At 40.9% G+C, this 14,681-nt stretch overlaps 1 protein-coding gene across 1 annotated transcript; it reads right to left on the bottom strand.

Moving 5' to 3' along the window:
• Positions 1–8,270: 8,270 nt before the first annotated feature.
• LOC104463272 (cytoplasmic dynein 1 intermediate chain 1-like) lies at positions 8,271–13,340 on the bottom strand (the record flags this gene model as incomplete). The annotated part of the gene is made up of 3 exons (XM_010075521.1): positions 13,233–13,340; positions 10,609–10,723; positions 8,271–8,361 (listed from the first exon to the last, which is right to left on the bottom strand). Coding segments are annotated over exons 1-3 (314 nt in total), but the record flags the coding sequence as incomplete, so codon positions are not given.
• Between the last annotated feature and the right edge of the window lie 1,341 nt (positions 13,341–14,681).

Below are 14,681 nucleotides of genomic sequence, written 5' to 3'. Positions count from 1 at the left end.
GGGCTGGGGGTAGGAAGCGTGAGAGATTTGCAGCATCGCTTCAAAAAACAGGAGAGTTCCTAGAGCAAAGATAGTCGAGGCAGCCAGGGTCCCCCTGGGCAAAGGGAGGAGGCCGACACTGTCACCTCTTCTCAGATGCCAGCATGATTCAGGTCAAAAAGGTTTAAGGCACAACTTGGCCTCTAACACTGTTGGAAACTGCAAGATAAAACACATATACCAAGAGATCCTGATGATGATGTAATGGTAAATTATACAGTAACAAAATTAACAGCTGATGGTGTATTTCTGCCTTACAATGTAATGGCACACATCTTGAGCCAAGCCCAAATCCACCAAAAGAATGGCAACACCAACATCCCGTGGGTTACCACATTTGCCTCTGCCCACCAAGCAACTTTTCTCCTGACTCTCCACTGTGAAAGACTCACGTCTGCACTATACAAAGGTCCCTAGGGTTACAACCCTTCTTTTTCTGAATAACACACCATTCAGTGAAGGTCACCATGAAATTGTTATTTTCCCTCAGTCTTTCATGGAATCATAGAACGGTTTGGGTTGGAAAGGACCTTAAAGATCATCAAGTTCCAACCCCCCTGCCACGGGCAGGGACACCTCCCACTAGCCCAGGTTGCTCAAAGCCTCATCCAGCCTGGCCTTGAACACCTCCAGGGATGGGGCATCCACAGCTTCTCTGGGCCCCCTGGGCCACTGCCTCACCACCCTCACAGGAAAAGAATTATTCCTAACATCTAATCTAAATCTACCCTCTACCATTACTCTTTATCCTGTCACCTCACACCCTGATGCAGAGTCCCTCCCCATCTCTCCTGTAGCCCCCTTCAGGCACTGGAAGGCTGCTATAAGGTCCCCTCGGAGCCTTTTCTTCTCCAGGCTGAACAACCCCAACTCTCTCAGCCTGTCCTCATAGGGGAGGTGCTCCAGCCCTCTGACCATCCTTGTGTCTCTCCTCTGGACTCGCCACAAAGATGGTCAGAGGTCTGTATCTCCCCTCAGAGTCTTTACATTGCTCTGTACTTCCCTTTGGCTGAGCCCATTTATGAAATATGTATGCCACTAAAACAGCCATTTAAAAGCCATTTTGTACATATAAAGTGATCTTAAAAAAAGAACCATAAAAAAAATAATCTGCTACTAAACAGTTATGGTTGCTGCTCCTGAGGCAATACAGGCTCACTGGTACTGGCTGCATTTGAAGAAGGATCCTTATCATTTGTGAACATGGTAACACAATAAAATGCTGGTAATGCAAAGCTGAGCAGCAATGCTGGAACAGCATCATTGCACAGAACTGTCAAATGCATTTACTTAATGATAAAGTAGTTAAGCCCTAGGCAATATGGTTATGTTAGCAGTGGTTTTAGCAGATCTTACAGAAACATGGTTTTGTTATTGCCTACAAGAGATGTTTTCTGTAGCTAAAGAGAAGATAGGAAATACACTGCGTTTACTGCAATAATCCAACCTTCCCATATAAATGAAATAGAGACCAGGTTCCACCTTCTTCTTTTGCCTTCATTATCTGTCTAATTAAACAGCAAAGCAGACATTTAAAAGGGAGAATGGCATTCTGACACCCTTTCTTCAGCTTGTCAATATGTTATATTACTGTACTAGGTAAGGAGCTGTTTAAAAATAAAACAGTGAAAATAAAAGCTGTGTTGCCAAGTCTGATTTTTCAGGCAAAAACGCCTTAAAAGCACAGAACCTAAAGACTTTGGTGACATTTAGATACACACATAAGAGATCAGCAAATAGTCTTTCTGATTTTAAATATTATGTGGTAACAACACACATCTTAACTGGGTGACTTTTTTTTGTCTTGACTGACAGTGAGCAAGATTAAATACAAAACTGTAAAAGTGTAAATACACCAATGACACGCTCTGACTCACTCAGTGCCCAGATGTTCCAGAGCTGCCTCTTTCCTTTTGATTGTTTATCTGAGAAACAAGAAATGTTTGTGTTTGAGAGCAGATGTGAAGCAATGCAGGATTAACACAAGTCTCATGCATGTGTTTAGGTATTGCATTATAAAGCAGAACACCTAATAACCACACAAAAATTTGCAAATAATACGCTGAAGAGAAAAAGGATGGAATTACATCTGTTTCTCCCTGTACCAGGCCAACAAAAACTGAGGGTGGACATCAACACACTGAAAGAAAACATATTCTAATGTATTTCTTTTTATACTTTATATATTCTTTTATATAAATGGCCACTTTGAGCCACGGTAGATGGAAGCAACTCAGAATGACATCTAATGAAAACATAAGCAAATACAGACTAATATTGTCAGCAAACTTCAAAAGAGAATGAGAGAAGATGACATGTTCTTAACTCCCCATCAGTGAGGACATCCAAGCTAATGTGACAGCTGCTACTACGCTCTGCAGAATACAACTGGGAACACATTCAGAAGTCACAGTAGCTGCAAGATGGACTGACACAGTGGACAAAAAATCACACCAACAGCCAAAGTCAAAGGTGATATTGCTCCTCAGAGAAAAGTCCTCCAGCATTACAGACCGCTTTTCTATTTCTAGGATTGATCATGGAATGTATTTCATCTAGAAATACAAAAAACTGTAGTGATGATGAGGCAATCAGGATTCCATAGTGGTCTAACTTCTATTACTGGTACAAAAATGGCATATTACTGCTACAAAGCCTCTTTGAGAAATCTGATTTCCCCTTTATATTTTTATTTTCTTTGCTACATAATGCTATACTCAAGCTCATTCTCATTGGAACTTTTATTAAATATATTTACAGCTTCATCTAAATAAGGACTGACCCTGCCTCACTGCAAGTAAACTTCACACACTGAAGCAAGCTAACCAATTGCAGTGCATCAAACATATCTCAAAAACTGTGACATCAATGGAATGACAATATAACTCAGGTAAGAAATATTTAAGTTAATTATTTCGTAGTGCCCTAATCCAAGTAATAACAACAATTATAGAATGAGTAGCTGCAGCCAGACAAAACCACCAAAACCAATGGACTGAGAGAGAAATAGTACGAAACAATCCACCTGGCATTATTTTACAGCAGATAAAACACCACATTGAAGATACCGTTCTCTGAAAGAAGCTACCAGAAGATGAAGAACGCTTCCTGTAATCTTTGTCTTTATGGGAGCCCACAAAATAATCAGGTATCTAAATGTATGCACAGCACAATATGCAAGTTTGTAAGTAAAAGAGCCCAGATGAAGCTGTTGCAGAAAGAAAGGCAACCATTAACACATCCAAGACAGCTGAGCCTGGTGCAGTTTACTGAGCAGATGGAAGGTGGGTAACCTTATATGCAGTCTAATGGGATTCTCATGTTCCCGTACAAAATGCACACAGGGAAGTGCTCCATGCACGGGGCTTTACCACAAGCGCACTCACAACCCAGCTCAGCAGTAAGTGGGATGCTACTGTGCAAACCTACCACTGGAGGGTAATAAAGCTAGCTGGGAACAGACAGAAGCAGTGAAGGATACAGGGAAAAAACGGGCCACACAGATAAATCACACCTTGGTCCACAAATGCAACTCCTCCAAGCGTGCAATATGCCAGGGTGAACACACGGACACCCTGCGGGTAATACAAGAATACGTACCAACGCATGGTAGTACTAGCACATAAGAGCTACCCAGCCACAGGACCACATCCTTCCAGCACAGGTATATTTCTGCTATCTTACATTGAGCCAGCATGCAAAGTGCAGGCTGACCCTTGTGCTCTGGCCCCACCTGTGACAGGAGACTGGGGCTTTTCCAGAGAGCTGGCTCAGCCCACAAAGACCTGGTATTGCACTGTCTGACTCTGATGCACAAGGTGTACATCTCTGATGTACAAGGTCTGTCCTTGTGTACTCTCCCAGATGACACAAGCATGCTGTTCATGGTTGTGAGGGCTGAGAAGATGAGATTTATGAATGTCTAAGGTATGTCAAGTAGTAAAACACGCCTCTCCGTGGGGACTGCTTTATGACAGTTGGTACTATTATGGCTAGCATCCTCTCTGGCACCCTACAGTAGCAAAAGTTCAGAGTATCTACTAGGGAGGGCTGAGATGTATACAGTTGTCATGAAGAAGCTCCATATTGACACCTGAGAAGAGGCAAATTTGTGTTTCACACCATGCTACTGCACAGAAGCTCTCAGTAAATGCTGTTAACTCAGCCCCCTTCTTCACAATCTTGTTGGCAAAAAATCTACATTTCAACTGTGCATGTCTGTATAAGCTGACCATCACAACAGGACACTGGGCATACATGTCTCTAAACAAAGTACTTATCCTGAAAGAGGCAAGTATACTTTATTCCAGGGAGAATCTTCATGAGATCCTTCAACATCATCCTGTAGAAAATGAGTCATGTCTGAACACATCAAAACACAAAGCCCTGTGAACCAATACCCATTTATCCAGAACTAGGTATCTATTCAGGCTATGATATCATCTTCTTGTCCTATCTGTGTAGCACAAGCAATACTGCCATCAGAAAAGTGAAATGGGGTCTGCAACACAATGTGGAGATAGGCAAGTTGCTCCCTGTGCAACAGGGCTCTAATTAATTGTTCAGAGCAGTCTGCTAACAGCAGCACATAACCTATTTCTTAAGCACACAGTTATGGTAAAATCTTCCAGAATCAAAGTATTACACATCCCTGTCTACCCAAAATTGATCCCCAAAACCACAAAAAAAAAAAAAAAAAAAAAAAGGCTCTCCGGTCCAACTGAAAGCATTCACAGAAAACTCTCAGTAGTTGCTAGCACAAGTCTAACATCTGCTTATTCTCACTGTTGCATGGCACAGGGGGAAGCTGGAATGCTCCCGAAACCTAGTGCTACCTCTAGTGAAAAGGCTATGGGAAACAGCAATGTGGTACTAAAGACCAAGCATCAAAAAACCACATGAAAACCTGGGCTGCACAGGACAGAAATGGTTCCACAATTGACTGCTATTACACATTCCGCCCAGCACCTTCCCCTAATAAGCTTAACAGCATCAGGTAAAAGACAACGTTGCTCTAGGTATTGTGCTGGAGACAATGGACAATGGTCCTGCAGGACAGCAGCACTACTAGTCTCTAGATCGGATGGCAGAAGGGACTATTATGACCATGCAGCTTTTCTTTCTGTGCAACAAAAAAGCTGTATAACTTTTCTGAATGAATTATTGTTTGCCTGATGGGCAGGCACATTACCTTGAATGAGAAATGTCCAGTGATAGAAGATCCAATAGAGTCTTTGGGTAAATTGCTTTAGTGATTAATTTGTCTCACCATTAAAATTGTACAGAGTTTTTCTTGGTTTGTATTTGTCCAGTTTCAATGCCAAACAATTTGCTGCTCTTACACATTGCCTGCTAGAGCCCTTTTGTTCCCCATATAACTATTACACTTGGTGAACAAGTTACCCGTTAGTTTTCATCTTGTGAAATAAGGTAGAGTGAGGTCTGTGGTTCCTTACTTAACGCTGTCCAAACTCTCACCAATTTATCAGTTGTTCTTCCTGAAAGGTGGATATCAGAAACCTGAATTTCTGGCTAAAGTACGTTCACTGTTTTGTAAGAAAATCACAGGTGCCTGCCAACCAAAATGTACCTCAGATATCCTTAGCACTATTAGGATTGATATGTTAAGTCTAACAACTACCAGAAATGCCAACAACTCACTGAAGTATGAACCCAGCTTAGTTCTGCACCAGAAACTGCTGCCTCAAATGGGAACATACAAAACTTATTTTCAAAGCTTTCAACAGGGCTTCTCCTTAGTGAGCCAGAACCTATGACTTCAGAGCTTTTTTTTTTTTTTTTTTTTTTTTTTAAAATATCCATATCTTCCCCTGGAGAACACTTCAGCAATGAGTAATCAGACTGCATGTAGGATTTCTGCCAGCCTGTGCAAACTCATTATTTCTGCAGCAACAGCGACAGACGAGCTGTGATCTCCGAGCTTGGGGCATTAGCAGCTTTGGAACTAATCTGCTCTCCTCTAATGCCTGTGCTCAGTCTACCGTTGTACAGCAAATTCGCAGCAGAATGGGGAAAAGGGGAAGGTCTTAAAGGTCTTACAAGCACAGTGGTATGACAGGGGATCCAGCAAAAATGTCCTCTCTATCACAGAGAACAAAATGGAAGGTTACATTAAAATGACGCAGAATAACCCTGCTTATACAGATAAACAGGCATCCACATAAGCAGTAGCCAAAATAAATCAGGACTATGGTCTAGGCAACTCTCAGAGAGAACACAGCAAAGGTGGTTTTATCCTTTTTACCTGCTGTGATGACAGGTCTACCAACATCTTCCTCTCCAAGTTTGATGGCTCTATCACATGCGCGTGCTTGAGGGCACTTGTTCATGCAAACACACACTGAGCACATCTACCTGCACCCAGTAACAAACTAATTTAATTAATTGCCACCCAATACTATCCACAGGTTACAGAGATTCCCCAGGGCCTAGACCAGACATTATCGAACTTCCATTACCACAAACCGATCGCTCCAGGCATATACCTGCAAACGGCCTTTCTGGCACACAACACAGCCCTTTCAAAACCAGAGAGGATGGTAACTGAACTGGTGGGCTAAAAACAAGGTCTTGGCATTCCCACTGAATTCCTAGTATGGTCACCTCAAGCCAGAAAATGGATCCGAAAAGAAAGCCCACCATGCAGTACGTCATGAGCTTTGAAGAAGAGGACAAATTCCATTGTACTTCGTAAGGATACGGTCACATGCTTCGTTGCTTGTTGCTGACAGAGTCAAAGTGCTAGCGTACGTCACAGTAAAATAAATTCTTCCAAGGGCACTTCACTACCTTAACAGTAAAAGAGTTACACCATTAAGGTTTAGAGGTAAACCAGGAATTTAGAAGTCTCCAGACAGTGTTGTCATAGCTGCATGTAGGACTGTGGGAAATAACTTTACCCTGAACAACAGGCTCTACTTTGCTTAAAAAAAAATGTTTGTTGAAAGTACTTTGATTTGCTGAAGTCTACTGCATTTATTCGTGAATGTAGCATTACACTATTTTCAGTGTTTTGAACCACCATATCTTACAGGCTACGGCTTTCCTACTTAACAGCCTCCACTTCCTCTAGAAGGTAGACCTGGGAGAAGGGCTGAGCAGACTTCAGGAGCAGCTGTGCAACCTCCACATCACAACGGACAGTGTCTGCATCCAGCTGAAGAGGGACACAATATACTTTCAGCTTACAGAAGTGTGATTTTTCTAAGCAGAAGGATGGTGTGGTATGAAACCTGGTGACCGGAAGCTCTGTGACATTAGTGTTGATGTCCGTAGAGGTATGGTGCCTACTTCTGACAACTGTTAACTGCAGAGAGTGATCACGGTGTTTTCAAGTGATTAGCAGAGTCTTGGCTTACAGATTTGGATAAACTGGCAGCTCAACTTTATGTTGAATTAGCTTGATAAAAAAAATGAGCTATTAGGACCTGTGTTTCGCATTTCCCAAAAGATACAGTATAGCTGCTTGGACCTCTTCTTACTTGAACATATGCTCCTTCACCAGCAGCATCCTCCTTTCTTTTCTACTCCAGAGTAGGAATTATTTTGGGATTGCCACTTCATTTCCTACTTCAGCCGTACAAACAGATATAGGAAGGTTGCTCTTGTGGCCTTACACACATCCCACCACTCCTTTCCAACAAGAAGAGAGCTGCTCCCCTCCCATTCTGCATGAAACTCTGATTCCCACAGTTTCCAAGGCAGAATTGCCAGTGGGTTCCAGGGTGTTTCAGTCTGTTTCTCTACAAGCTCTTCCCTGCCCCTGCCAGTGACACACACTGCGCTGAGCAGCCACACAAGAACCCAGGGCAGCCTGGTGTTACACCTACAAGGACTTCAAAGGAGACTGGTTGCATGAACAAACTCACATGAGTAGCAGGTTCTACCATTGGGCACTTCCCTCTGTTTTTGGTGTATATGCACATAGAATGACAGCTTTCTGTGGGCCATTTTAGAAGCATAAATTCAGCTCTTGCTTCCAATATGAGGTGTGTGGCTCATAGCTTAAGGTTCGCTTTCTGCGTGCATTTGTTTATGTCACATCTGAGACCAGTCTTACTGGATGGTAACATGCAGTGACAAATGCAGAAACAAAAGTACACGTTAGATACAGTATGTTCTCATTTACAGAAGCAAAGGTAAAAATGGGGAAGTAAGAGCAAAGTTAAAAAACCCCACATTTATTCAACATTATTGACTCTGTGTCTTACCTTCCTATGGGTCCCAGATCTCCAGAGTCCTGGCTGCCTGCATCACTGGGTGTGCTCACTGATTTCGAAGAGGGAGACATAGGGGTTGGGACTAAATAATGAAAATAACAGGTATCCCATGTTAACACATGCAGCGACTGCACTGATGAAGAGCAGTGTCAGATAAATCAAAACCAATGGACCAAAATGATAGTGAATAAATGATTAGGAGAGTTTGAAATGGTGAAAGCAAATAAGGAAGGAAAGAAAAAGAAAAGGAAGAGAGTCAAGTGAATTTTAAGTCTTTGGGAGGTGTTAAAACTGACATGAAATTAGACTGAACTGAAAGCCCAATGGGAATCTACAGCTAATCAATGGAGGAGTTATCTGTGGAAATAAAACAGCACTTGTTTTCCTGGGTATAGTTTAAAGTTGACTTGCAAAGGATTTTAAAGGTCTGAAGAAATATCAGGGGCTAGTCTTGTCAAAAAACTAAGTGAACTCTTCTGGTAAAGTCAAGTAGGCAATAGAAGAAGCACATTTTTTCAAATTTTGAATTTAAATCAAAAGCCAGTGCCCATTAGATATGGTCTAAGGCTGCAGTGTGGAAATGACACAAAAAATAGAAGCTAAATAAGAAAATCCAGCTAAGTTAAAATCATTTCCCAAAGATGGTGAGAATACTCATTAGTTTGCTTAGCGATCATGTCTTCCTAAGTAATTTAGGTGGCATAAAGTTTCCATTTTGGTTGGGACATGATTTCAACACTCAAGAAAAAGTTTCCCTTGGTTCAGATACCATTTGTCCAAGTTCTAGAAACGATTTTCTCTTTGGCTTGCCTGGACTTCTGAAGCATGTTTCATGCAGAGGCAGTTTTGTTTCCTGAAACAGGAAAGGAAGTTCACAGCTCAAGGTCAGCCCAAGTTAAAGCTCTTCAGCATGGAAATAATAAACAAAAAGGAAAAATATCTTGATTTCTTTTAAAATGGTTTCTCAGAAATACTTAAAATGCAGAGATGGCTCCAGTCAATATTTAATGCAGGTATTCTTCAAAAGAGCCACACTGAATAAAACACAAAAAGGGGTTTTAATGCAAGAGCGAAGTTTCTCCATTTGGTTTAAATCATGTGCATTTCCATTTATAGATTTAATAGAGCAAAACTTTACACTCTTTTGTTATGCTCTATAATGTATAATGACAGACCTGTCAAGAAACTTGGATTTTCCATGTGGTCAAACATTTTATGCAGATTCTCACTAGAGACTGTCACAGAAATTACTGCAGCATGAAAAGTGAATTCATCTTCGTGACAGCCCTCTGGCAGGTTACAGGTATGTCCTGGCTATTCATGTATTCCATATTCACAGTGGGATCTGGGTATCATATGCATACATGAAGGCAGAATTAAAGCCTCCTTTGTATATTAATTGTAGTGTATATACAGGGAATGAAAGAGGACAAAATACTATCGTTTAGCTAAAATGTATCATATGTGAGTTTTCATGCTCTTCTGATAGTATCAAACACAAAATTATTAACTAAGATAATTGATTATTTACAACATGAAATATATCCTCATTTTTTGATAAATAAGAATATTTTAAATGCTAGAACATTAAAAATGTATTTGCTTTTATAAAACCACTATTTAATTTACGAAAAAGGACAGAAGGATGGATGGAAGGAAATTTCTCACTTTAGGGACACTCAATAAATGAGACAGAACTTAAGCAAGGTACCAATCTTCAGACACTATAAACTTTGCCACGTGTTTTTAAACTGAGGACTTGAGATTCTAGAGCTGAAACATCAAAACCAAAAAAGAGGTTGAGAACATGAAATCAGATCTAAAAATCTACAATAATTATTTGATGATAAGCGTTTTGCTATTTGTGATTTGTCTTTATTTCCCCTCTCTAGTTCTGTTTGATTTTGAAAGAAAATCAATGGGAATTCCCACATGACTACGCTCCTCCTTCCTTAGCAAATGCTTAATCTGAATTTTTGAAGCAAAACTTGGGGCTAATGAAGTACAGCATTTATAATATTATTTCCTGGGTCATCAGACAGATGTGAGAGAAGATAAAACAGTCCATCAGAAAAGAAATCACTGCTGGTATGCAAAACCAACCTGCATTACCTTCACAAAAATTTCTTGAAGGAGTGAAATAGATGTTTTTGGCAATGATAAATACTCAAAATGCCATGAGCTGGTATATGTGAATGGTATGGCAGGCATTCAAACAGAAGAGTTCACTTCACTAATACAGCCAAAAATCAAAAAAGCCAAACATGCTTTAACAGAACGCATTCACTGTGGCAGAGTTGAATGCTTTACAGTGGCTTCTCTTAAATACCTAGAGGTGGTTCTGGGGATATACCAATGCTCTGTAACAAAGCTTCTGTCTCTCTTCTTTTGCGGTCTAGGTCAGAATCTTCCTGAGCTGGCTCCTTCTTTTGCTGCAGATCAGCCTGAATTAAAACACAAAAAATAAAAAAGTTTCATCTACATATAAACAGCTCTAGCAATAAGTGTGTGGAAAATATTTATATGCACCATGGCTTAAGTACACTTTGAAATGGACTTAGATATGTTTAGATAATTTATAACTTAGATAGTTCATAATGTATAGATCAGTAACAATATTTTTTCCCTGAATGCATGGGAACTGATCTTTGCAAGGATATTTGCAAGGATTTTTACAGCACACCAATGGACATCTTCCTCTCACTCATCAGATGCAACTTATACAGCTAATATAAAAACTGACCATAGAATAACAGATATCACCCTGAATAAAAGCAGTCCCTTCCTATTTACTCAAGGATCAAGAAATAAAATTCCACTGGACTTCAGTGATGTAGCTTAAGGGTCTATATTTGGTCCCAAGCACTTGTCAGCAATAGAAATAGTTTCTCATAAATGTCAATATTTAACAGGAGCAAAGGAAAGGACTAATGTGTCTAAAATAGGATTTTGGCAGCCCTGGGCACTAACAGTCAAAACTAATTGTCCACAAGACCCCTCCCTCTTTCCTTAGATATCTATCTACTTGAAGATTTCACACATTAGCCCCCTCCCCTCTGGTCTACTGGGACCTAGAAACAGGAGGAAAAACTTCTGCATTAGCCATGATCCCTTACATTGGCTCATCATTCTCCAATTCAGTAAGGTGGAAGGAAAACACCAATACCCCAGCCTGCTGGTTAGAGCCCTCCCTTCAAAGAAACAGGCTTGCAGCCCTTCTCCCAGTCAGATGGGGGAACTGAACCCATGTCCCACTTCATAGTCTACTGTAGTAACCAATAAGGCAAGTAAAACAAAATGCAAGTGGTCATGCCTGTCATGTTGTCCTGTCTTAAATACAGCAATCCCAGCATAGTTCTCATAGAGAACATCTGGCGGCATCTGCCTCTATACTATACTGGATCCTAAGGTTGCTTCTAAATCGGCTGCTCCTATCTAGCCTCCACACAGAGAGCTTTTCCTTTGCCAAAACCACAGTGTGGGGCACGGGGAACTCGCACAGTGTCTCAGCCTGGTCTTGCTGTTGGTGCAGGCACAACTGAAAATGAAGTTCGGAAGCAGCCCCATGTTCTCCAGTTTGGATACGGGCAGGATGCAGGAGAACATTGCCTTTACAGACAAAGTTCAGGCATCTTCCTGTGCTCAGCTCTTCCCATGAGCTAGCCTGAAGTATCTCACGGTAGTTAGGGTTGTAGACAACTCTTCCACACCAGTGTACGTGGCTAAGCACCTAAGTGAATGTTAGATTTTGCTCCTGAGGAGCATCACAGCGCACCCTGTTTACGGCATCACAGTTAGGCACCGCAGCATAATCTGTCGAGCTGGGTGTCCAGAGTGGGATCTGGCTATCGGGGCCAATGGAAAGTTCCAACCACCACAAGATCTCCACAAGGCACAAAATTAGAGGCAGGGGACAAAGAAAAGAACTTAATAGCTTCCTCAAGCCATTAGCTTGGCTCCCTTCTCTCTAATTCATTAGCAGGCTAGTAATGAACCCTGAAAATCTTAACATTTAAAGTGCTTACAGAGGACTCCCCCAGTGACTCTAGGAGCCTCACTGGGGGGTGTGCTGGTAATTGCACAAAAACAGCTCAAATGAAAAAAGATTTAAAAGACAGCCAAAACTGGAACACTGATTTCTTGGATCACATCACATTTCCACTGTAATTCCATGAAATTCATGTACAATATTAAAGTGTCCATTTAAAAGGAAACCGGTTATTAGTAAAGGATAACAGGTGCTTTAAACTATGGTGTTGACATTTGAAGGAAAAGAAACATATTCACTTAATGCTTCTCTGACTTTGCATGAAAATGAAGATCCACTCCCTGTCAATTCTCACCTCTATTCCACTAAGTGACTGAATAAAAAGAAACACAAATCCCTTAATGAAAAATCTAATGCATATTGTCAAGGACAGATAAACTAATACGTCAATCAAAATCTAACAGAACTGAAAGATGCACCCATGCCAGAAGATGAAAATGCAATTGCGATTATGTTTTACTTTACTGGAGAATAATAATTGTAAACCTGTTACCTTAGCTGGTAATCAAACTAGACTTCAGAGTCCAAAAATACATATTTAGATTGTAATGGCTTGAAAAAAATGTGAGCACTCTTTCTGTCTTTCCCCACTCTCTACTCCCTTTCCATCGAAGGAGAGGCCAGGAAAAAGCATTGTGGCAAATCGATTTTTCCTTCTACACACACACATACACATCATGTTGTCTTAACTGCTGCATCTGACAGTGTATTGGTTTTAAAAGCACTTCTCTCACCCCAACTTTCTTGACTAAAAATAACATTTTGATTTTAAGGTTAGGCTGATGTGGGTTTGAGGATCTCATTCACATGACAGATATCTTGGGGTATACAACACTGAGATGTCAAAACTCAGCAAGGCCCTTCTGCAAGCATGAGCTATCTAAAATGTGCTTTTGCATATTTACCTCTTTCTTCTTCCTTTCTTCCTCCTTCCGTTTCTTTTCTTCTCTTATCTGAGCCAAACGCTGCTTTTTGCGCTCAAGTTCTGCTTTTAAATCACTTTTGTCTGACATTTTGACTCCGCTGGAAAGAAAATTATGGAAACCAAGGTGAAAATGGAATTAAATGTTTTCCCTTTTTACTGAAAAAATATATTTAATTATATAAAAAATATTGCTTCTAAAATTGCTACCAATATTTTTCTATGTAAAACTGGCTCTTGGACTACAGTGACATTGTTGAAAGCAGGACATTTGTTTTGCAATTTTTATTTCAAGACATTAGATCAGAATATCACCAAACATGGAATATATTTTCAAATTATCTTTATTAGAAAGCTGCCTTTGTGAAGCAAACCCATTTTTGTCTGCTGTTCACAATAATGCATCAATGACTCCACACACTGAAGCTGAAGTCTTTTGATTTTCATTGGTTTCAGCAGCTCTGCCAGACTGCAGGATCCAGACCCACAAATGGATTTCAGTTCTAAGTACAAGAACAAGATCTGCCCCGAACAGCCCCATACCTCTGAGACAAGTAACAATTTCACTCCCAAAAACTGGAAACAGAATAGCTTTTGCTTCTGCAGGTGCCTTGAACAGCTGCTGTCCCAGGATCCCCCCCGTTCCACTGGTACAGCCCCGTGCAGTCCAACAGCTCCACCTCGGTATCCTTCACATATTTACCCCTCTGGGGAGGACCCTCATCAAGCTACAGGCTATCCTGCACAGGAATCTCCTCCACCATTTCCAGGGACAGCCGCACCATTCCCCCGAAAAGCTGCAGACAAGGCACAAAACCAGGCAACCCAGCAAACCCGAGCTTCTCTTTTAACAAAGTGGCACATTGCTCTGCTGACAGGCTTGCATTCAGATCATCTTTCTAAGAGGCAGGAGATGCATCTGATATTCCTGATTTGACTCCAATCACACAAACTTCGCAAAAGCATTTTTTCTGAGCTACTGAAAGATGCCCCCCTGCCATTTAGTCTTAAACACAATTCTCTGTAGGGCAGTGATGTGAGGCCACGTACACTCTCAGCGCTTTGAAACTCTGTCAACCTATGCTGCTGTTACGTGAGCCTTGAAAATCAAGGGTAGAGATATATGATATCAACCTTTTCCTACAGTTTTAAAACCCCACCAGTGTTGCACAAATCTATAACTTAAGTCATGGATAATTTATTCATTTTCTAACATCATCACCATTATGGGCTGTCATCTAACTGTATCAATACTCATTTTCTTATTAGCATTTTAGTTCAAAGACAGTCCAGACTAATACAGACATTTATGAAAAGAGTTAACTGTGCCTTTCCTATTTATTCACACATCACTGACCACATCCACCACTGCAACTCAGAATCAATCAGATCAATGGCAATGCCACAATGGAAGTTTATTGTTTGCTTGGTG

Source organism: Pterocles gutturalis, unplaced genomic scaffold, assembly GCF_000699245.1.
Source record: "Pterocles gutturalis isolate BGI_N339 unplaced genomic scaffold, ASM69924v1 scaffold31877, whole genome shotgun sequence".
NCBI lineage: Eukaryota > Metazoa > Chordata > Aves > Pterocliformes > Pteroclidae > Pterocles > Pterocles gutturalis.
Note: the sequence above shows the minus strand (reverse complement) of the source record. Positions and strands in the feature narration are given on the sequence as shown.